Below are 24,090 nucleotides of genomic sequence, written 5' to 3'. Positions count from 1 at the left end.
TTTTAAGCTAACCCTACACATTACAACCTGATTGTACAATACATGTGGAATCATGGAATGTGCAAATGTACCGTGTATGCAGAGGGACATTGGCATAGATACTTCATGGCTTCCAACTGTTCCTCATTTGGAGGAACTGTCCCTCTTTTGGAACTAAGTTTTTACATTCTCTTTGGTTTGATGTATAAATCACTACAAAATTAATTATTTAACGATCAATAATATTTTTGTGCATCAAAGTGGAACTATAGCCAAAACCTTTTTTATTCATTTTGGATAGAGTAAGGGAGGGTTATAACTCCTGTCATTTTTTGTTCTCCCCCCCCCCCGTTTGGCCATCTGTGTCCGTTGCTGTCCCATAGCCAAAACAGGAAACGAGCAACTCTCTGCAAATTAATGAGTGAGTTCACTTTTGCAGGTACAAAAAAATAGCATTTTTTATTTTTTGTTGCAGGAGCCTCAAAAGCATTGTACCAGCGATCAGCAGGTCGCTGGTGCCATGCAGGTCTCCTGCAGATGTGTCAGTATATCTGCTTGACCATACGAGATGTATGCACAAGCAGATATACTGACAGGAAGAATGAATGAACTACCAAGGCACTTCACAGCACCGTGGCAGTTCATTGAGAACTACAGTGGCTCTGAGGAAGAGGCAAGTCCTCGAAACGCGTCAGCCTTTTGGATGTCTAAACTCCCTATTGTGGACTGTTACTCAGCGCGGTGTTGATCCAGCTGTTCTTCTATGATGTGCCTTGACTATATTGTCGTTTGTGAGTACAACACCTACTTTATTTTTTATTAAACATTTTTTATGGTAATGCACTAGGCCTGTGCGCCCTCTTTTTGTTCTTTCCCCATTGAGAACTACAAGCTGACAGCCGCTAAGGCTGTCAGAACTTGTAGTTGATTCATTCACAGGACTCTGTTTTTAAAAAGTGACAGCTAGTATAGAGAGCTTCTCCCCATACTGCTGTCACAGGGAGTGGGGAGCGGCTGCAGCATTGGGAACATATTGGTAAAACTCCCTAACTAAGCCACAGACAGCAATAAAAACCCAACAGGGCTTCTAATCTCTCTCCATTCTATCCAAAACAATAACAAAAAAAAGTTTTGCCTTTTAGCTAAATTTTAAATCAACCTCTAAATTATTGAATTGTTATCTTGAAAAACCAATATAAAGTAAAGAAGGGATGTACCCTTGGACAGACAGCAGGCAGGGGTGGAGGACCCCACTCAATGGGAAAGAGCTTAGTTTATGAGGTTGCTATAAATTGACTTTAAAGGCATGGCCAAATCTGTACAACTGAAAGTATATTTAAAGAAAGTCTACGAAGAGAAAAATGTCACCTTTCCTTGCTCACTCCTTCTGAAAATGCTCATTACCTGGACTTATAGCTTCAGTGCTTATGGAGTCACCAACTCAGAACAAGTATACAGACCAGGAGCTCTGACTTCACTTGCTGCATATTTGTTCCTAAGTGATTACTGCAGCAGCCAGACAACTAGTATTTTCAATAGGAGAAACAATGACTGGCAATGTATTTATTCCATAACTGGTTCCCTTAAATCAGCCATTCTCAATCTTTTTACCTCAGAGAAACCTTCAAAATAATTTTCAGTTCTCAGGGAACCCCTACTAAAACCAGTTTATTGGCAGTTGTGGTCAGAACGCCTCCCTTACAAAAAGCTAAGACTGGCTATACATTATAGTGTTACTAAACCCCGGACCCTGCATTCACTATATCTGGTCTCCCCGGACCCTGCATTCACTATATCTGGTCTCCCCGGTCCCTGCATTCACTATATCTGGTCTCCCCGGTCCCTGCATTCACTATATCTGGTCTCCCCGGACCCTGCATTCACTATATCTGGTCTCCCCAGACCCTGCATTCACTATATCTGGTCTCCTCGGACCCTGCATTCACTATATCTGGTCTCCCCGGTCCCTGCATTCACTATATCTGGTCTCCCCGGACCCTGCATTCACTATATCTGGTCTCCCACAGTACACACAAAATGGAAATGAAATTATTTTAGTAAATATAAACTGTTAAATACCTCTTCTAATCAGCAGTTAGAGCAGTCTTGTGACTGCAGCAGAGCACTAGTTAAAGCTTGTAGGAGGAGTTTTCTTTCTGCGCTAGGAGGATGCAAAACCCCTGACCTTTGTTTAAACAGTGCTGATTGGCCCTGTGCTGAACACATGCACTCACCCAAAGAAAAAAAAAAACTCTCTAGCAATACACACGAAACTGAGCATGTGTATTTGACTACGGATGCAGTCTGTAACAGGTGGTTCAATCAACAAGAGGAGGGGCAGAGAAGTCAGGATCAAACAGGCTTTTTACACAATGCAGAGGATTAACCTCTTAGGTTCCACAGTGAGTATAACAAGCATGCTTTACTGCATATACAGACTGATATTACTGTTGTGGGTTTAGTAACACTTTAAGCATTTTTCTTTCCTTCAACCACAGTTTGAAAGAAAGAAAATTGCTTGACACCCCTTCAACGCAGTCCATGTTGATGGGGGATCCCTCCTACTGTGCTATTGTATTCTGCCATTGGGAGGTTTCCCCACTATCAAAATACAATGATTACTGCTGGCGGCTAAAGCTGATGGCAGTATTTGTATTAAAAAACACAACACGCTGGTTGTACTGAAGTCCACCAATAGATCGACCAGTACAATCAGCCAGCCCGTAGATGGATTGAAATTCAACCAGTTCCTGTTTAACCAGCTGAATTCTAATTTGTTTATGGCTGGCTTAAGTCATTGGCTTCATGCTGCTGGCTTTGCCATGTGATGTTGACCCCTGGACCATGCAGCGACCACCAAATGGGAGGTCAATCACCCACAGCTCAAGGATCCCCTGGATGAACCCATTGGGTTCATGCTGCTGGCTTTGCCAAGTGGTGTTGACCCCTGGAACATGCAGAGACCACCAAATGGGAGGTCAATCAACCACAGCTCAAGGATCCCCAGGAAGAACCCATCGGGTTCATGCTGCTGGCTTTGCCAAGTGGTGTTGACCCCTGGACCATGCAGAGACCACCAAATGGGAGGTCAATCAACCACAGCTCAAGGATCCCCTGGATGAACCCATTGGGTTCTTGCTGCTGGCTTTGCTAAGGGGTGTTGACCCTGGACCATGCTGGGACCACCAAAAGAGAGGTCAATCAACTACAGCTCAAGGATCCCCTGGAAGAACCTATTGGGTTCATGCTGCTGGCTTTTCCAAGGGGTGTTGACCCTGGACCATGCAGGGACCACCAAATAGGAGGTCAATCACCCACAGCTCAAGGATCCCCTGAAAGAGCCCATTGGGTTCATGCTGCTGGCTTTGCCAAGTGGTGTTGACCCTTAGACCATGCAGAGACCACCAAATGGGAGGTCAATCAACCACAGCTCAAGGATCCCCTGGTAGAACCCATTGGGTTTCACAGATAAATAATGCAAATATGGGCATCCTGAAAAAAATACACAGTGTATTCTTTTCTCCGGCCCAAGTCACCCACCTCCATCTCGTTCCAACGCTACAGCTTCTGTCCGTGTCTCAGACTTTCCTGGGGAATGTTGCATATCTGTGTCCTCCGCCGTGCACTGCGTGTTCTTCCTCCAACCCCTTGTTACAGGACTCAGCAGAAACACAGGAATTGGCAGATGGATTCATGGAGCATGGTGGGGGACACAGACATCAGACAATCTTGCTAACTACACTGACAGAGGCTGCTGTGCTATTATGGCGGAGGCATGGGTCTAAGAAGAAACTATACTGGACTCAATGCTGTTGCAGGGCTCCTTGTGGCTTTTTTTTTTTTTTTGCCTTGAGAGGGTCGCTATAAAACTCAGTCCCGAGCAGCACATAGTCACATGGATTAAGGAGACAGTCAACTCTGTGTAAGCTCCGACTGAAAATCTGAGATGAGCTTACACTGTGCTCTTCCCTCACTCTCCACATCTGAACAGAGCACCAGGTATGTGAAAGGTAGGTAAGTAAATGCTGAGGACGGGGAGAAGAGCGAGAACCTATTGCTTCTATCCTGCATGGCAAAGAGCAAATTCACTTTACCTGAAAGTAGAAAAAAAAGTCGCTCTCATTTTTGTGCTCTTTTATTTATGATGCCGTGTGAAACCTTTACATTCATGTTTTATGTGTGCGGCGTCCGAGTATAAAGGCAGCCAGAGGGAGCGGGATGTACAGATAAGGCAAGCTTTCAAAAAAGGCAGAAACTGGCAATTAAGATGGAATTTGATAAAAAGTAATATTAGAAGATGCACTTGACGGTCTTTGTGACATTTGCTACATACATTTTGGCAGATTTTGTCGATTTCCCACCATTTTTGCACAGTCTGGCATTTCCTGTTAATTTTTCATAACATAGTAGAAGGACAAGCAAAATGTCATTGCAAAAAAAACCAAAAGCCAATTATTGTGCTGACCTTTATACAGTAAACAGCCCCTAAGTAACAGCATTAGTTCCTTTGTACATCAGTATCAGTATATATACTGTAGGTGTCTGTAATGGGAATACAAGTACCATAGCGCCACCTAGTGGCCAAAATACAGGCTGCAGATGTCCATAGAGTTAAAGGACTCTTCATTATACAGGAGCTGTAAAGAAGAAAAAAAAATTAACTAAACCATAAATTTTCTGAGGCAAGTTGTTTTAAAAACTTTTCTTCCATTTGAATTCTGCAGAAACTAAGAAGTATTTAGTAACTCCTCCCCCGCCATCCTAAATCACTAGGGCTGTATAAAACCGTGCAGCTGAGGATCTTACATCTCACAAGAAGGCATTCCTGTACAGTGGCAGAGCTTAATCATCAAGATTTGGGGTCCTCAGTGTCCCCTGGATCCCATGGGGATCAGGAAAGCATCCAGAAGCTGAGGTCCAAGGCTGGTATATACCAGGTGTGACCGATTATTTCCTGGAATGGACTATAACAAAAAAATATTTGTTTATCTATACGTTAGCGGTTGTCATCTACCAAGTATTTCCCTTGTGAAGCGACACACTTTTCTAGACTACTGTGCCACGGCCAGAAACATTCCTGGAACTAGTTTTTCAGAGCGCTGAGCAGTATTTTTGTAGCGCTACTCTGGATGTCCGGAATGTCATCAAATCTGTGTCCTTTTAAGGCATTTTTTTTGGAAACAGTCAGAGAAATAAGGTGGTTGGTCAAGTTTCGGAATGGATTTGTGGGCCAGGAACTCTTAACACGTCGTGTGCAGGAGCATTGTCGTGGTGGGTAATCCAACTGTCAAGCCAGAGTTCTCTAAACAAATTTCCATAACCTTTTCAGAATTTCCACGTAACAATGTTGTTTGACTGTTTTTGAATCATCGTGGACATCTTCCCGCCCCGCTTTTAAACCACCTCTGCCATTTAAAAACACTTGGGTTCTTCATGGAATTTTCACCCTAAGCCTGTTACTTAAAAAAAGATTCACTCGCACGTTGGCCAATTTTTATGCAGAATTTGATGCTAATCCACTTCTCCTGATTCATGTTACTCATTTTCTGCCAACAGTGTAATGCACAATGTTATTTCTTCTACTACTCCATATAGACCACTGTACACGTGTTATTTCTTCTACTACTCCATACAGGCCACTGTACACGTGTTACTTCTTCTACTACCCCGTATACACCACTGTACGCGTGTTACTTCTTCTACTACCCCGTATAGAGTACTGTACACGCTTTACTTCTTCTACTACCCCGTATAGACTACTGTACACGTGTTATTTCTTCTACTACCTCGTATAGACTACTGTACACGTGTTATTTCTTCTACTACCTCGTATAGACCACTGTACACGCTTTTTTTCTTCTACTACCCCGTATAGACTACTGTACACGCTTTACTTCTTCTACTACTCCATATAGACCACTGTACACGTGTTATTTCTTCTACTACTCCATACAGGCCACTGTACACGTGTTACTTCTTCTACTACCCCGTATACACCACTGTATGCGTGTTACTTCTTCTACTACCCCGTATAGAGTACTGTACACGCTTTACTTCTTCTACTACCCCGTATAGACTACTGTACACGTGTTATTTCTTCTACTACCTCGTATAGACCACTGTACGCGTGTTATTTCTTCTACTACCTCGTATAGACCACTGTACACGCTTTACTTCTTCTACTACCCCGTATAGACTACTGTACACGTGTTATTTCTTCTACTACCCCGTATAGTCCACTGTACGCGTGTTACTCTTTCTACTACCCCGTATAGACCACTGTATGCGTGTTACTTCTTCTACTATCCCATATAGACTACTGTACACATGTTATTTCTTCTTCTCCCCCATATAGACTACTGTACACGTGTTACTTCTTCTACTACCCCGTATAGACCACTGCGCGCGTTATTTCTTTTACTACCCTGTATAGACCACTGTACGCGTGTTATTTCTTCTACTTCCCCCGTATAGACTACTGTACACGTGTTATTTCTTCTACTTCCCCCGTATAGACTACTGTACACATGTTATTTCTCCTTCTCCCCCGTATAGACCACTGTACGCGTGTTATTTCTCCTTCTCCCCCGTATAGATCACTTTACGCGTGTTATTTCTTCTGCTACTCCGTATAGACCACTGTACACGTGTTATTTCTTATACTACCCCGTATAGACCACTGTACACGTGTTATTTCTTATACTACCCCGTATAGACTACTGTACACGTGTTATTTCTTCTGCTACTCCGTATAGACCACTGTACACGCTTTTTTTCTTCTACTTCCCCGTATAGACCACTGTACACGTGTTATTTCTCCTTCTCCCCCGTATAGACCACTGTACACGTGTTATTTCTCCTCCCCGTATAGACCACTGTACACGTGTTATTTCTCCTTCTCCCCCGTATAGACCACTGTACACGTGTTATTTCTCCTTCTCCCCCGTATAGACCACTGTACACGTGTTATTTCTCCTTCTCCCCCGTATAAACCACTGTACACGTGTTATTTCTCATTCTCCCTCGTATAGACCACTGTACACATGTTATTTCTCATTCTCCCTCGTATAGACCACTGTACACATGTTATTTCTTCTACTACCCTGTATAGACCACTGTACACGTTATTTCTTCTACTACCCCATATAGACTACTGTACACGTGTTATTTCTCCTTCTACACCGTATAGACCTCTGTACACGTGTTATTTCTTCTACTACCCCGTATAGACCACTGTAAAGAATCAACTAGTCTGTGATCCAGGTGAGTGCCATTTAGAACATGTCAAAACACACTTGACTATGAATGACTGTGTGACTCCATGTAAAGAAACATCACCAGCACACTAAGCATTCCTCAAACAGAACCAAAGGTTTATTTCATGGTCATATAGTGTAGCCGAGGACAACATTTCGGAGCCACGCTGGGCCCCTTCGTCAGGCAAGGGACCATGGAATAAAACTTTGGACCTGTTTGAGGAATCCTTGGTGTGCTGGTGATATTTCTTTACATCTAGTGTACTAGGTTCCCTGCCTGTGGTCACTGCAGCACCCAGCTCTATTGAACAGCCATCGCCAGGAATGTGTGTGTTGGGAATTCTGTGATTTGACTGTCTGACTAGTCACCATAGTGCCCCGCGGCAAGCATTACATTGTCACACCTGGTATTCCACATACAACTGCTAAATAGTAAGGGAAACCTGCTATAAAAATGCGGAGGCTGCTATGTCTGTACACAGTAATGTATATCCCCCCTCCCCCGTACTCCATTATAGTGATATGACGTGTATACAGTAATGTATATCCCCCTCCCCTGTACTCCATTATAGTGATATGACATGTATACAGTAATGTATATCCCCCTCCCCTGTACTCCATTATAGTGATATGACATGTATACAGTAATGTATACCCCCCTCCCCCGTACTCCATTATAGTGATATGACATGTATACAGTAATGTATATCCCCCCTCCCCCGTACTCCATTATAGTGATATGACGTGTATACAGTAATGTATATCCCCCCTCCCCCGTACTCCATTATAGTGATATGACGTGTATACAGTAATGTATATCCCCCCTCCCCCGTACTCCATTATAGTGATATGACATGTATACAGTAATGTATATCCCCCTCCCCTGTACTCCATTATAGTGATATGACATGTATACAGTAATGTATATCCCCCCTCCCCTGTACTCCATTATAGTGATATGACATGTATACAGTATGTATATCCCCCTCCCCTGTACTCCATTATAGTGATAGGATATGTATACAGTAATGTATATCCCCCCTCCCCTGTACTCCATTATAGTGATATGACGTGTATACAGTAATGTATATCCCCCTCCCCTGTACTCCATTATAGTGATATGACATGTATACAGTAATGTATATCCCCCCTCCCCTGTACTCCATTATAGTGATATGACATGTATACAGTAATGTATATCCCCCTCCCCTGTACTCCATTATAGTGATATGACGTGTATACAGTAATGTATATCCCAGCTCCCCTGTACTCCATTATAGTGATATGACATGTATACAGTAATGTATATCCCCCTCCCCTGTACTCCATTATAGTGATATGACATGTATACAGCTCCCCTGTACTCCATTATAGTGATAGGACATGTTGTATACAGTACTTACTGTCCCCCGCGGCGGTGGAGAGGGTGTCTTCTCTCAGCGGAGGAGAGCGGACCTCTCCTGCACCTGTCCCCTCACCGGCGGTGCTGCAGAAGCCGGAAACCAGAAGTTGTAAACCGGAACTCGGCTTCACAATGAGGCTTGGAGCGCAGGTGCAGTCGCTCCATGCTTCATCTGTGCTTGCAGCCGCTCGCCACAGAGGAATTTCTCCTCGCACTTTTTCAAGCCCTGCTATTCATATATGTTATTCCTGCGATATTCATATGTGCATGATATAGGAGTTCAGCGTAGGGGCTGCTTTTCAGTGAGATTCGCCCATCTCTTTGGATGGTTGTTTTGTCGGACCAAGACAAGAATCGGGTGACAAGGACATCTGCCAACTCTCTGCTTTGTCAGAACACGGAGTAGTTTGCTACTGGCGACTTCATCAGCCAAACGCTTGTTTAAAGGTGGTGAAGCTGGAAGCATTACGTTTCTGTTGACACGGCACCAGAACATTTTAAAGCAGACCTAGCATTGAAAACATTTCTCATGTAAAGCGCTTGCATTCTAATTAAAGTGTAGAAGGTATATATTGCCTATAGAAGAGATCACAGTACTCCTCCTTGCAATCCTTCTTTGTTTTTCTTCAGCATTAGAAGCAATCTATTTTTCTGGTGTCTACCACAAAGACTGAGATGCTGGCGAAGAGATGACACAATTATAAATCTATGTGCACTAAAATTTATGGCTTTGATTGGATGTACACCTGTCACACACACATCAGCCCCTTGCTGCTTTATTCACCACCTGGTGATAAAAAAAAAAACACCCAACTTGCTGCCTCTATCTCTATGACCTGCCAGTGTAAAAATCCATCACCATCAGCTGGTTACTGCCTCCTTCTTTGCGACCTTCCAGAAACACCAAGTGAATCACTAGTAATCACTGGGGGAAGGCTGAAGAAATGCACGTGGCAGACAGATCCCATCATTCTTCCCAGGAAGACCTGGTGACACCTTGCCTGGGCACACTATGGCAAGCCATAGATGATGCAAATTTTTTCCATGCAACCACGGGTTGCAGGAAAGCAGTTTGCTTGATTTCCTCCATAGACACAGTGTTGATGGGGGAATTCTTTCTGCAGCGCTCTTGTGTTCTGCTGGCGGGGGTCCTTCCATGCCAGCAGAACACAATGATCTCTATTGGCAGCTCTAGCTGCTGCTAGTAATTGCATGCAAAAAATCTGACAGGCTGGTTGTACTGAAGTCGATCAATGAATCGACTTCAGTACAACCAGGCTGCCCATAGATGGATGGAATCGTGGCTGGTCCCTGCTGAACCGACAAAGATTTGATCCATCTAGGGCTGGTTATACACTTGTAGAATTTTGTTTGAAAAACTTTTAATTTCAGGAACATTTTTTGATTTTCTAATCATCAGTGGGGTCAAATTGACAGTTGCTTTTGATTGCAGTGTTCACGGGATGGAATAGTTTTCTCAAAGGAATGAAATACTAACCGTGATCCCGGTTAACACTAATGCGGTGTGGGAAATGCTGCAAATCCTGTACGTTCCCTGCACCGCATTACAGTCACATGGCGTTCATGCGATCTGGTGCGGGTGTCAATGTCAAATTAATGACACCCTGAAGCAGATCACAAAACGCAATATGATCGCCAGAAATTGCATTGCATGGCTGAGAACACCCATACGATGCGTTTCACTTGCAGGTAAAAAAAGACAAAAAAAGGGGCCTGCACCTTTTTGGTGTGGATGCGATGAGATTTGAGCCATACAGCATGTATGGCTCAAATCGCACTACCCAGACATTGCATGTGTGCACAGGAATGCGTTTCGTGTGTGAATTATATGTGGTGTCCTGCACCGCATTAGTGTGAAGCCGGACTGAATGTGGTTTTCCTTCAGGAAAGTTCATGCACATCAAAATTGAAAAGTGTACGTTAAAGTACCTCATCGAATGTACTGATGAGAATTTTTTTGCCGAAAATCTAGTAGTGTATGACCTGCCTAACCCTGAAGCTCAAGGGTTGGGTGTGGTTTTTTTTTTTTACAGAGAAAATAAAAATAAATTCTTGGGGTCAGGAATTCATTCTGAAAATAAAAGAATATTTGTCCACTTTAATTTCCCCGACCAATTTTCATCCATTGCCTACATTGTCGTCAGTAAGAGATTTTATTATGATACAAATATACTAGTGATATGAACAAGGAGATTCGTGATGTTGTTTTATTTCATGGATGAGGTCAGAGTTGCAATATTCCATAATATAATCATCTGTCATTAAAGATGATTAAAGTCTTCAGTGATCAAAGGAAGAATATTACATTGTGATCAGAGCCAAGACTGTCCCTTACAGTTACAAAATAAATAAATAAGAAAAGACTGACTAGGCCTCGTTCACATGGGCTCATAGGCTGTACACGGTGAACGGGCTGTTTCTTTATATATATATATATTTTCCGGTGAGCAGCCTTGAATGCCTGAGATGGAAGAGATGGAGTTGTAGAAGAAATACACTGCTCAAAAAAAATTAAAGGAACACTTTGAAAACACATCAGATCTCACTGGGGAAACATATCATGCTGGATCTCTATACTGATATGGACTGGGTAATGTGTTAGGAATGTAAGGATGCCCCATCGTTTGATGGAAATGAAAATGATCAACCTACAGAGGACTGAATTCAAAGAAAATCAAAGTGAAAAAGTTATGCAGCAGGCTAGTCCATTTTGCTGAAATTTCATTGCAACAACTCAAAATGGTCCTCAGTGGTTTGTATGGCCCCCACGTGTTTGTATGCACGCCTGACAACATCGGGGCATGCTCCTAATGAGACGACGGATGGTGTCCTGGGGTATTTCCTCCCAGATCTGGACCAGGGAATCACTGAGCTCCTGGACAGTCTGAGGAACAACCTGGCGGCGTCGGATGGACCGAAACATGATATCCCAGAGGTGTTCTATTAGATTTAGGTCAGGCGAGCGTGAGGGTCATTCAATGGTATCAATTCCTTCATCCTCCAGGAACTGTCTGCATACTCTCACCATATGAGGCTGGCCATTGTCATGCACCAGGAGGAACCCAGAACCCACTGCACCCGCATAGGGTCTGACAATGGGTCCAAGGAGTTCATCCTGATACCTAATAGCAGTCAGGGTGTCATTGTCTAGGCTGTAGAGGTCTGTGCGTCCCTCCATGGATATGCCTCCCCCAGACCATCACTGACCCACCACCAAAACGGTCATGCTGGACAAAGATACAGGCAGCAGAACGTTCTCCACGTCTTCTCCAAACCCTTTCACGTCTGTCACATGTGCTCAGGGTGAACCTGCTCTCATCTGACAAGCACAGGGTGCCAGTGGCGGACCTGCCAATTCTGGTGTTCAATGGCAAATGCCAATCGAGCTCTATGGTGCCAAGCAGTGAAAACAGGGCTCACTAGAGGATGTTGGGCCCTCAGGCCACCCTCATGAAGTCTATTTCTGATTGTTTGGTCAGAGACAATCACACCAGTGGCCTGCTGGAGGTCATTTTGTAGGGCTCTGGCAGTGCTCATCCGGTTCCTCCTTGCACAAAGGAGCAGATACCGGTCCTGCTGATGGGTTAAGGACCTTCTATGGCCCTGTCCAGCTCACCTAAAGTAACTGCCTGTCTCCTAGAATCTCCTCCATGCTCTTGAGACTGTGCTGGGAGACACAGCAAACCAAAAGCCAGAAGGCAATGGCACACATTGATGTGCCATCCTGGAGGAGTTGGACAGCCTGCACAACCTTTGTAGGGTCCAGGTATCGCCTCATGCTACCAGTAGTGACACTGACCCTAGCCAAATGCAAAACTAGTGAAAAACAGTCAGAAAATATGAGTAGGGAAAAAATGTCAGTGGCCTCCACCTGTAAAACCATTCCTGTTTTGGGGGTCGTCTCATTGTTGCCCATCTAGTGCGCCTGTTGTTAATTTCATTACCACGAAAGCAGCTGAAACTGATTAACAACCCCCTCTGGTACTTAACTGACCAGATCAATATTCCAGGAGTTTAACTGACTTGATGCTATTCTCTGATTAAAAGGTGTTCCTTTATTTCACTTCATTTTTTTTGATCATTGTATTAAGACTCATTTCAGTAAACTACAGTATAACGCCAGGGTGCTCAACCTTTCAAAAAGCGAGGGCCTCTTAAGTGATTTGGTAACCAGTCATGGGCCACAATGAAATAAACGATCCAGAATTTCAATTTTTTTTTTCTTTTTATTAGCATAATGATTTTTTTCCTCTAGCAGCCACTGAATGCTAGAGGGAGGGACGGGACAAAAAACCGTCTTTCAATGGTAGCAGGTGTAAATGGGGAGGAACGGTCCTGTATATGCTGAACCTCCTGTCCAAATGCAAAAACAGCATGTGACAGGGAGGCTGCATGGGGTGGGGTTGCCATTGTGACCCCTAATGCTACACCAGTGGTTGGGGGAGGTAAAACATGTCTCAAATATGGGGTTTTACGGCCCCTCAAACCGCACATGTAAATGTGCCCTTACTATCCTGAGCCCCCTATAAGGCTGCTTTCACACTGATGCACTGCGGTTTACCTGCACCGTGGATGCAGCGCAGTGCACCTGCAGATTTCTTGTGGTTTGGCTGAGATTTGCCATAGACCTCTAGTATATCTTGTGGTTGTTTGTCCCTTTTCTGAATGTGCACCGAAACTCCTACAGTCAGGAGTTTTGGTGTGTTTTTAGAAAGTTCACCAAACCCGCAAGATATAATAGAAGTCTATGGCTCAGTGCAGGAAAGTTGTAAAAGTGGCCTAATAGTTGTTAACCCTTTTATATATATATATATGCTAATATGCCCAATGTATAAGCACAGTGTATGTGTTGTGTAACCCCCCTGGCGGTATTCCCGAGTGTAGCTCGGGGTAAAGTTTCAGCACCACAAGCGGTGACCCCGAGCTACACTCGGGAATACTATGCAGCGTTGCTCCGGGATCTGTTCTTCTCTTATCTTGTCCTACGCTCCCGCGATGTCCCTCCTGCAGTGTCCCCTGTAATGTCCTCCGGCGGATGCCGGCATCTGTCTTCTTGGTTCCGTCCCCTAAGACGTCGGGACATACGGGGGGCGCTACTGGCGGGAAATTGGAAAATGACAAAAAGTGACATTCACTAAAATCGCATAGTAAAACATTCCTGTATCAAACCATTTCACATACATTTTGTCCCGAGTGCTTTGTCCTGTGCCCTGCCTGCATTTTTACTGTTCTTTCTGCCTGGAAACTGAGAAATGTCCACGGCGTCCAAAAAGTGTCCCTTTAGGTCAAAAGTGGTTTTAGACCGGCTAGAGAACAGCGATAGTAAATCAGAACCACTTGCAGAATTGAGTGATAATGATTTGTGGGGAAATTCGTCATCACACTGAAAACGATTTTGCAACTTTGCTCGGTGATGTGCGAACTTGGCGCTATATTTCAAATTTCAGTGTCTAGTTTGATTATATTATTGAATTAAATGTATTATTATTTTTTATGATTATGTATTAAATTATAATTTATGATTTCGGGTTTCAAATTTTATCATACCCGGGATGTTTACAAGACTATTGTTCGGACAGATTTCAGTGAGTTATTCCTAAAACTTACAGGCCTACAATAAAAAAAATATATATTTCCGTGCAAAAAAATGTACCCTGAGCACAGAAATATGGACATAATAAGACTGCTAGGGAGGTTAATACCTTGACCTTCTTTTCCTCTTGCAGCTTCTGCTGGCATCGCTCTCCAGGCTGCTGAAAACATCTCAAGCAAAGTACACTTGGCATTGCTCTGTCTGAGACAGGAGCCGGCAGTAGAGAGGAAGCATCTGCTAATGCGGCCGCCTTCTTCCTCTGCCTCCGGCGCAGCACTCTCTCTGGTGCTCTGGGATGGTGGGTCAGCAAACCCAGATCGTGATCAACAGCTTGCCAACCCTGGGCATGTGCTTCTCTGGTTTGAGATCGCAGGCCACATCAGAGGGTTCCCCAGGCCACGGGTTGAGCATCCCTGGTATAAAGCATGATCAATAATTATCGGCTGTGTGGTTGTTATTTTCAGATCTTTCTGTTCTGAAAATAAAGATCATTATAGCAAATAACAATCATTACAGATTTTTATTTGCTGTGCCTGGAAATGGTAAAATCCCCTGGACAGAAGAATCCTATTTAATTTGGAAATCCACTTTACACTAGATGTCGTTTTTTGGTAATTCTCTCATAACAAAGTCCTGTCAGTAGTCAGTTTCACACTAGCAGGATAGGTTGTCCAAGGCAGACATACATGATGAAGCCCTACCTTGCAAGAACTTTCAGGGCCAATCATGGCCATTTTATTAGGTACACCAGTTCAATTGCTTGGTAACACAAATTGCTAATCAGCCAATCACATGGCAGCAACTCAGTGCATTTAGGCATGTAGATTTGGTGAAGATGACTTGCTGAAGTTCAAACCAAGCATCAGAATGGGGAAGAAAGGGGATTGAAGTGACTTTAAGGCTACGTTCACACTAGCGTTGTGTGCAGGCGGCAGAGAGGCATTTGGGAAGCGTTTTTACCGCTTCCCAAACGCCTCTGCCAATTCTGCACATTACAGCACATGGTGCTGTTCTAACGGGAGTGTTTGCATCGCGTCGCGGCAAAACGGACGCCTCTGGTCGAGTCAGGAGGCTTTGAAGCCTCCTATTCTCGTCTATGGTGCGACGCGGTTGCGGGGCGTTTGCGGAGCGGTAACACCATTCAAACTGCATTATAGGCGTTTGTGGGGCGTTATTAACGCTCGGCAAACGCCTAGCAACCCCCACTAAACCGCGCATGCGGCGTTTGCGGAGCGTTTAAAAACGCTCCGCAAACGCCGGACCAACACTTGCCAAACGCTATAGGGGCGTTTGGCAAGCGTTGGTAAAACAGCCAAGTGTGAACCGAGCCCTAAATGTGGCATTGTTGTTGGTGCCAGACAGGCTGGTCTGAGTATTTCAAAAACTGCTGATCTGCTGGGATTTTCATGCACAACCATCTCTAGGGGTAACAGAGAATGCTATAAATGGAGTGAGGACAGAAATGTGAAGGGGGGGTTGGGGAATGCAGAGTGAAGGGGGGTGCTATAAAAGGGGTGAGGACAGGAATGTGAAGGGGGTGCTATAAAGGGCGTGAGGACAGAAATGTGAAAGGGGGCGGGAATGGCAATTTGAAGAAGGGGGTGATATAAAGGGGGGCCGAGGACAAGAATGTGAAGGGGGACTAAGGACTATAATGTGAAGGGAGAACTGAGAAGACGGATGTAATAACAGGACTGTGGTGTGAAGGATCAGAGGCTAGGTTCCTTATATGCAGAAACGCAGAGGATGAAGTCCCTGACCCCTTTTTTTAAATGGCGCCATACCGAGTTGCATGGTACTTTGGTACCATGTGGTTTGGCAACTGCAAAAACGTGCTGTGTTTGCCAATACACAGAGGTGCCATTAAGAATCAAACATGTGATTCGGACCTCTGCTGGAAGGAAATTTTACTAACTGGACCTATGTGAATTTGAATTCAATACCCTGTTATAGATCTACATGTGTCCCATCCCCGAGATCAGACATTCAGTGTGAGTCTGACCCGTAACTGTCACTTATCTAGGCTAAACAGGACTCCACCAGGTGATCTATGGACAGTCAGGACAGCACAGCTGACAACACGGCGATCTGACGGGGAATGTTATACTATAAACTCACTGTAGTGTCCAACAAATGTCACATTAGAAGCTTTGGATTCCTTTACAGCTGTTTATGAAAAGGTTTACATAATTTTACTGCCAACACCCCAATTTTAAAGCATATTACAGGACAGCCTTGAGCAACCTACAAGGTGACATTTAAATGGTTCAATAAAAATATATCTGAGCCGGCACACAAAGAGCCTCAGGAAAGTCGTATATCAGATGTAAGTCATCTTCGTCAGCGATACCAGTTTTCCTACATCTCTGGGAAATTACAGAACACCGTGATCGCTCCTCAACCAGAAGTTGCATTTCACCTGCATAGGATGATGCTACCAGAGGACATAAAACTGAAGTTTAATCTGCTTCTATTTTTCCCTCTCTGCCTAAATGTTAATACATTGTTAAATAAAGCCTTTCCGTTTTTCATTACATACCTTATTTTAGAGCCAGTAAGGACATCACTGGGTCTCTGTACTTCTCTATGCAATGAAGGTTGGCAGGTGAGAGGTGTTATACATCACAAAATCCTAATGCAAGCAGTGGGTTGTCTCCCAAGAGTAATGAATATATATCTAAATACCTTGATGGGTTGTCAATATGGAGGAGTGGGTGTTCTTTGACAGACCACATTCATGCAGACCACCCTAGGCAGGCCAGGGACAGTCAGGCTGGGGAGGAAAGAGTTAGATGGTGCGGTAGGTCCCCCAGCATTGAGGAAGACTGCCTTTACACTGATCCACTTTTGTTCAGTTAAAAAAAGTGGAAGAAAGATGCATCCCTATAAATCCTAGGGAGTTCTTCACACTGGCCTGTTGAGCTTCAATTGCATTTTTAAAAGTCCTGCTTGCTGCATGTTTGCAAAAAAGCACCAAAAACGCATCCCTCCATTGAAATGAATATAAACGGCATCAAAAACATCTAGAAACGCATCAAAAACGCAGTGCACTTGTGGGAAGAGCTTGCCTAATGGGGATGCATATGCATTTTTTTCAACAGAGCAGTGTGAAAGTAGTCTATTGCCTACATAGTCATACATTGGGGAAAAACTGCACCACCTACTGTACTTCTCTTTTTGGAAGCCACTTGTAAACAACAATCTATTGCTTTACCGGGATCATTGGTTAGAGGCACCCTCCTCAGCTACACCTTTGTTAGCTGGATCCTCCCTAAAGGAAGATTAGACCCCCACACCACCTATACTTCTGATGATATCGGCTCAGGCAGCCCACCTTCCCAACGCCTGTTTCACACAGGATTCAGCTTGTATAAGAGCAATGTGAACAGCGTGCTTTTATAAAACATTCAGTATGCATTTGCAAAGCTTTTGGCAACCTTCAAGCTGCTTCATATAAACCTTTAACCAATTCTATACCGGACACTTTTACCCCCCTCCCTCCCAGGCCATTTTTCAGGTCTCAGCGCTCTCACATTTTGAATGTGAATTGCGCGGTCATACAACACTGTACCCAAACTAAAATGTTATCATTTTCTTCACACAACTAGAGCTTTCTTTTGGTGGTATTTAATCACCGCTGGGGTTTTTATTTTTGCTAAATTAACAAAAAAAGACCAAAATTTTTTTTTTAAAAAACACGTTTTTCTTTGTTTCTGTTATAAACGTTTGCAAATAAATAATTGTTCTTCATAAATTTAGGCCAAGATGTATTCTGCTACATGTCTTTGGAGAAAATAACCCAATTAGGATGTATTATTTAGTTTTAGGAAAGTTATAGAGTTCACAAACTATGGTATAGATCTGAATATTGATCAATCCTGAAGTCTTGAGATCCAAAAATGTTAGAACAGTACAGATATCCCCAAATGACCCCTTTTTGCAGAGTAGACAGTCCGATGTACTTCATAAGAGGAATGGCGAGTTTTTTGAAGTTGTATTTTTTTTGTCATAATTCTTCGGAAAATGAAAAAATTAATAAAATTATTTTCACAATTTTGTTTTTTTTTTTACATACTGTCACTAGTGCAGTACAGCGTCATCATATAACTGGCATGGCGGTGATCAGGAACACTGACTGGTGACAGTATAAAAAAAAAATTTTTTTTTTTCATTTTTTTATTATTTGTAATTTGTTACACATTTTTTTTCTTTTTTTTACGATTTTTTTTTCATATTTCACTATGACCAAAGTAGTACAATGTTACCATAGTAATTATTTTTTTTACACAATTTGCTTATAGCAAAGAATTACTTTGCTATAAGCAAGCATTTACCTGAGTGACATCGATTCATTCAAAGTTTTTTTTTTCTTTGTGCTTAGCTGTGATTTGGCCACAGCTAAGCACATGACACAGCTGGGCTGTGATTAGCCCAGCTTGTGCATGTGATCGCTGTGACCAATCACAGCTACACAGACTAGTATACAATGGATGGCATGAATGAAGCCATCCATCATATACAACTGTCATGTGACCTGCTGTGATTAGTTACAGCAGGTCACATGGTATCAGTGCCCTGATGATCAGTATAGCCACATCAATGCCACCTGTCAGTGCCCATCAACGCTACATACCAGTGCCTATCAGTGCCCATCAATGCTACATACCAGTGCCTATCTTGCCCATCAATGCTACATACCAGTGCCTATCAGTGCCCATCAATGCTACATACCAGTGCCTATCAGTGCACTTCAGTGCCAACTATCAGTGCCAGTCAGTGCTGCCAGTCAGTGCCACCTATCAGTGCCAGTCAGTGCCACCTAACAGTTCAAGTCTGTGCCACCTATCAGTGCGAGTCAGTGCTGCCTATCAGTGCTGCCTACAAGTGCCATATATGAGTGCTGCCTTTCAGTGCCCATCAGTGATGACTGTCCATGCCTACCAGTGATGCATTGACGCCCATCAGTGCCGCCCATCAGTGAAGACTCATTAGTGCACATCAGTGAAGGAGAAAAAGTACTTATTTAAAAAATTTTATAATAGAAACTTAGAAAAAACATTTTTTTTCAATATTTCAGTCTTTTGTAGACTTGCTTTGTTTAGCAAAAAATACCCCCCCCCCCAGTGGTGATAAAAATACCACTAAAAGAAAGATCTTTTTTTTTAAATTTCATATGGATACAGTGTTGCATGACCGCGCAATTGTCATTCAAAGTGCGACAGTGCTGAAAGCTGAAAATTGGGCAGGAAGGGGATAGAAGTGACCGGTAGGCAAGTGGTTAATACCAAAAGGCATTTCCAGATGGCGGATTTGACATTAGTAGTCATTGCTGCTCACTCTCTGTTTCTACATGGACTGAAGGAGGTGACAGAAGAGTCCTTGGTACAGGTGATGTTTGATATATCTCATGGTGACCTGTCCTGCTGACCCCTTGCAGTGCCATGGATGAGGGAGGTTCAGGTATGGCTCCCAATGCAGGAAGGTAACATATGACCAGTCTATATCATATTACTTACACAAAGAGTAGGTAGCGTAGAAGCCTTTGGCCTGGACAGAAGAGTCGCTGTGAAAGTAGACCATCAGAGAAGCGCTAGAGGAGGAGAAGCTCAGCTTAGGAAGGACTCCGCATATTCTCTTCTGCTTTTGTCCGTCTTGAAAGAGGAGATAGTCGTAAGAGCAGCCTTTGGACAATTCCAGGCTGAAAGGAGCAATGAGTACCGTCATCTGTGACCACACAAAACATAAAGGGGAACTCCAGGCAGATATAAAAGACAGAAATGAATGCAGCTCTTTAGTCATAAATGCCTCATTAAATGTATTTTTCAGCTACAAGCAGTATAATGCAGGCCATACACGGGTAGAATCCCGAACAAATTTTCTTTATCAAACTGGAATTTTTGTGCGTTTTGTAATCTGATGTGCCACTGTTGATTTTGAAATTCGACCTACCAAGCCTTTAATTTCAGCTCATGCTGCTACAGAAAAGGATTTTCGCGGCCAAGAATTTTCATTTCTTTCCACGTCACAGCTCACATTTGATTCTTTTTCAATTACATTTCTCGCACAATTCTCCCATCATTGATTAGAAATTCATTCCTCTTTCAAAAAATTTCCAACATTGCCGATCACTCAAATGTGATGGTCACTCGAAAATCGTCCGTTGCTGTGACCCACTAATGGTGCGAAATTCGAACAAAAATTCTTAGAAAAAATTTTAAAATCTGCCTAGCAACAAAAAAAGAAACAAAAAATGCATCAAAAACGAGCAAAAATGCAACGCAAAATGCAATAAAAAAACGCCTCAAACGGAACCTGCATAGGTGTGAACCTAGGATTAAAACGCAAAAAGTTGCGTTTTTGGTCCTATAGACTTTAATGGATATGCTGCAGAAAAGCATGTAGCGTGTTTTTGCTGTGTTTTTGATGCGTTTTGTGTTTTAATCTGCCTAGCAACAAGAAAAAAAAAAACGCAAAATGCATGCAAAAAACGCATCTGCAAAAAACAAAAAGCACTGCAGAAACAGATCAAACGTAAACTGCATAGGTGTGAACCTAGCCTTAGAGATGGTAAAAAACCCAACAGGGGTTGTAATCCTTCCCTACTCCATCTAAAATAGAAAAGGTTTTGTCCTTAGATATACTGTCATTGTGGCCTGATCCTTCTATCACACGGACATACTATATATACCTGTCAGTATACTGACCACCTGGCAGCTGCTTTATTACAATATATAGAAAACAGAGCTGTTCCCTATAATACCCAATCAGATATCATTTCTCATAAGAAATCATGGATATGATTACTGGTTACATGAGCAAGAAATTCACTTTTGTACCTTTTATAACCAGTTTTTATCATATCTATTCAGAATTTTTTTTGTACCTCCAATATCAAAGTATTACAGTAGAACTAAGGGCAGAGAATTTTTTTTCATTTTGGAAGGAGTAAGGGAGGGTTAGAACCCGTCAGACTTTTTTTCACCATCTGTGTCCCATTGCAACGATTTCCCTTCACTTCTTGTCCTATAGCCAAACAAGAAATGAGAGGAAATCTCTGCAAATTAAAGTGTTACTAAACCCACAATAGTAAAATCAGTCTGTATTTGCAGTAAAGCATGCTGGTTATACTCACTGTGGAACCTAAGGGGTTAATCCTCTGCATTGTGTAAAAAGGCTGTTTGATCCTAACTTCTCTGATCCTCTCCTATTGTCCCCAATCCATCTGCTGATAGAACAGAGCCTTGGGGGCAAGCTGCACATGCTCAGTCTGGTGTGTATTGCCAGAGAGAGGGGTTTTTTTTTCATTGGGAGAATGCATGTGATCAGAACAGGGCCAATCAGCACTGTCCAGACAGAGGGTCAGGGGCTATGCAGCCTCATAAAACAATCAAGGGAGAATGAAAAACTCCTCCTACAAGCTTTAACAGTGCTCAGCTGGACACTGATAGAAGTCACAAGACTGCTGATGTTCTGTGTACTGTGGGAGACCAGATATAGTGATTGCAGGGTCCTGGGAGACCAGATATAGTGAATGCAGGGTCCAGGAAGACCAGATACAGTGAATGCAGGGTCCTGGGAGATGAGATGTAGTGAATGCAGGGTCCTGGGAGACCAGATACAGTGAATGCAGGGTCCTGGGAGACCAGATACAGTGAATGCAGGGTCCGGGGAGGCCGGATATAGTGAATGCAGGGTCCGGGGAGACCAGATACAGTGAATGCAGGGTCCGGGGAGACCAGATATAGGGAATGCAGGGTCCGGGGAGACCAGATAAAGTGAATGCAGGGTCCGGGGAGACCAGATAAAGTGAATGCAGGGTCCAGGGAGACCAGATACAGTGAATGAAGGGTCCGGGGAGACCAGATACAGTGAATGCAGGGTCCGGGGAGACCAGATATAGTGAATTTAGGGTCCTGGGAGACCAGATATAGTGAATGCAGGGTCCTGGGAGACCAGATATAGTGAATGCAGGGTCCTGGGAGACCGGATACAGTGAATGCAGGGTCCTGGGAGACCAGATACAGTGAATGCAGGGTCCGGGGAGACCGGATATAGTGAATGCAGGGTCCTGGGAGACCAGATACAGTGAATGCAGGGTCCGGGGAGACCAGATACAGTGAATGCAGGGTCCGGGGTTGAGTAACACTTTAAGGAAATTCCTTTTGGACCCCCTGGTCACCAGGACTAGTGTCCCCATTGGAAGATTTCCGCTCTATTACTTTTTTGGGGGTAACCCAAAATTTGGGGTTTATTTTTCTTTCACTTTCAATGATAATGGTAAACAGGACAAGTAGAGAGGATGAATCTCCATAATTGGGACACAAACACAATAAAGACCTAATATGTGTTCTAATCCCTCTCCACTCTGCAAAACTACAAGTTTTGCCATCAGTTATACTTTAAGGCTGGCTTCATACCGCTGCGCTGCGTTAGCACACGCATGTTAACATATCATTCCACACATTCATGTGTTTTATGAAGCCTATGAATTTAAATAAGCTTTCAAACACAAAATACAACAAAAAAGGTACATGCAGTATTTCTGGAAGTGTGGAGCCTGGTGATACAAATGTATTGAGGTGCATTGGTGTGCCGTTCAGAATGAATTACACCGCACTGCAGCAGCACATGTAAGGCGTGTTACTGGAGTGTGACGGATGAAGGATTGCGCATGTTACTCCTATTTACCTTGTGTCCTGGGGGGGTGGATAACACCCATACACAGTCCATGGAATTCGGGTACATAGCTGGAAAACCAGGAGAAGAGAAGTTTCCTGTTGAACTGTTGAAGGATTCCCCACAATTTACTGAAAAAGAGGAAAGGAATGCATTGTGACAACATACACAAGACTAATAAAGCTGGCCATACACTTGTAGAATCTCACTTTTTTTTTCATTTTAAGAACATTCGTTCAACTTTGAAATCATTAGTAGGGTAAACTCAATGTTTGTTTTTGACCGCAGTGACAAGACAATTTAAAGAAGCAGTGTGGAAATTTATTTATTTCAGGTACTTATATAGCGCTGTCAATTTACGCAGCACTTTACATATATATTGAACATTCACATCAGTCCCTAACCCTCAAGGGACGTACAATCTAAGGTCCCTAACTTACATTCATACATATACATACTAGGGCCAATTTAGACAGGATCCAATTCACCTACCAGCATGTCTTTGGAGTGTGGGAGGAAACCAGAGTACCCTAAGGAAACCCACGCAGGCACAGGGAGAGCATGCAAACTCCAGGCAGGTGGTGCCATGGTTGGGATTTGAACGAACGACCCGAGTACTGCCAGGGGGAAGTGCTAACCACTTAGCCACTGTGCTGCCGAAAATGTTTTTTTTAGAACAAACTAATCTCTAACAGTGTAGATTTTCATTCAGGAAAGTTCATAATTTCATCAAATGTTAAAAGCAACTTTTGAATGATATCTGTCAAAGTCATCAAATGTACTGACAATATTTGTATGAATGTTCATTCAAAAATCTACTAGTATATGGCCAGCTTTAGTGTTAGTGTTAAAGGGTAACTCTGGATTTGTGGGAAAAAATAGCAATAAAAAAAAAAAATAATATAGTGTATACAATTGCGACACAAGTTATATTGTAACTGAATGTTTCCTTTTCAATCTGCAGCACTGTCATTTTGTGTAAAATGCAATACAATATGGCTACCTGGAGGCGTTCTGTACACAGATGGTATACAGAACGTCCCCTCCAAAATGTCATTTCCTGCTTGTGTGATTGGCTCATTGATTTTCCCAGAAGTTGGCACTAAGATACAAAACAGATTTTGGGAATCCCCTGAAACAAAAATGTAATTTTTGGTGAGATA

The 24,090-nt window shown here is 43.1% G+C and overlaps 1 protein-coding gene across 2 annotated transcripts in view; it reads right to left on the bottom strand.

The window, feature by feature from the left end:
• Positions 1-4,098: 4,098 nt before the first annotated feature.
• Positions 4,099-24,090, bottom strand: part of LOC149463085 (hatching enzyme 1.2-like) — a 79,843-nt gene continuing 59,851 nt past the window's right edge. For both annotated transcript variants that reach the window (XM_089675803.1, XM_089675802.1), the window contains 3 exons: positions 22,940-23,058; positions 19,768-19,975; positions 4,099-4,616 (listed from right to left, as the gene is read on the bottom strand). In XM_089675803.1, coding sequence (XP_089531929.1) covers positions 4,606-4,616; positions 19,768-19,975; positions 22,940-23,058 — 338 coding nt within the window. In that variant the 3' untranslated portion in view covers positions 4,099-4,605. The remainder of the gene's footprint in view (positions 4,617-19,767; positions 19,976-22,939; positions 23,059-24,090) is intronic.

This window comes from Staurois parvus, unplaced genomic scaffold (genome assembly GCF_062004578.1).
Source record: "Staurois parvus isolate SC_StPar_1 unplaced genomic scaffold, SC_StPar_1.0 ptg000159l, whole genome shotgun sequence".
NCBI lineage: Eukaryota > Metazoa > Chordata > Amphibia > Anura > Ranidae > Staurois > Staurois parvus.
Note: the sequence above shows the minus strand (reverse complement) of the source record. Positions and strands in the feature narration are given on the sequence as shown.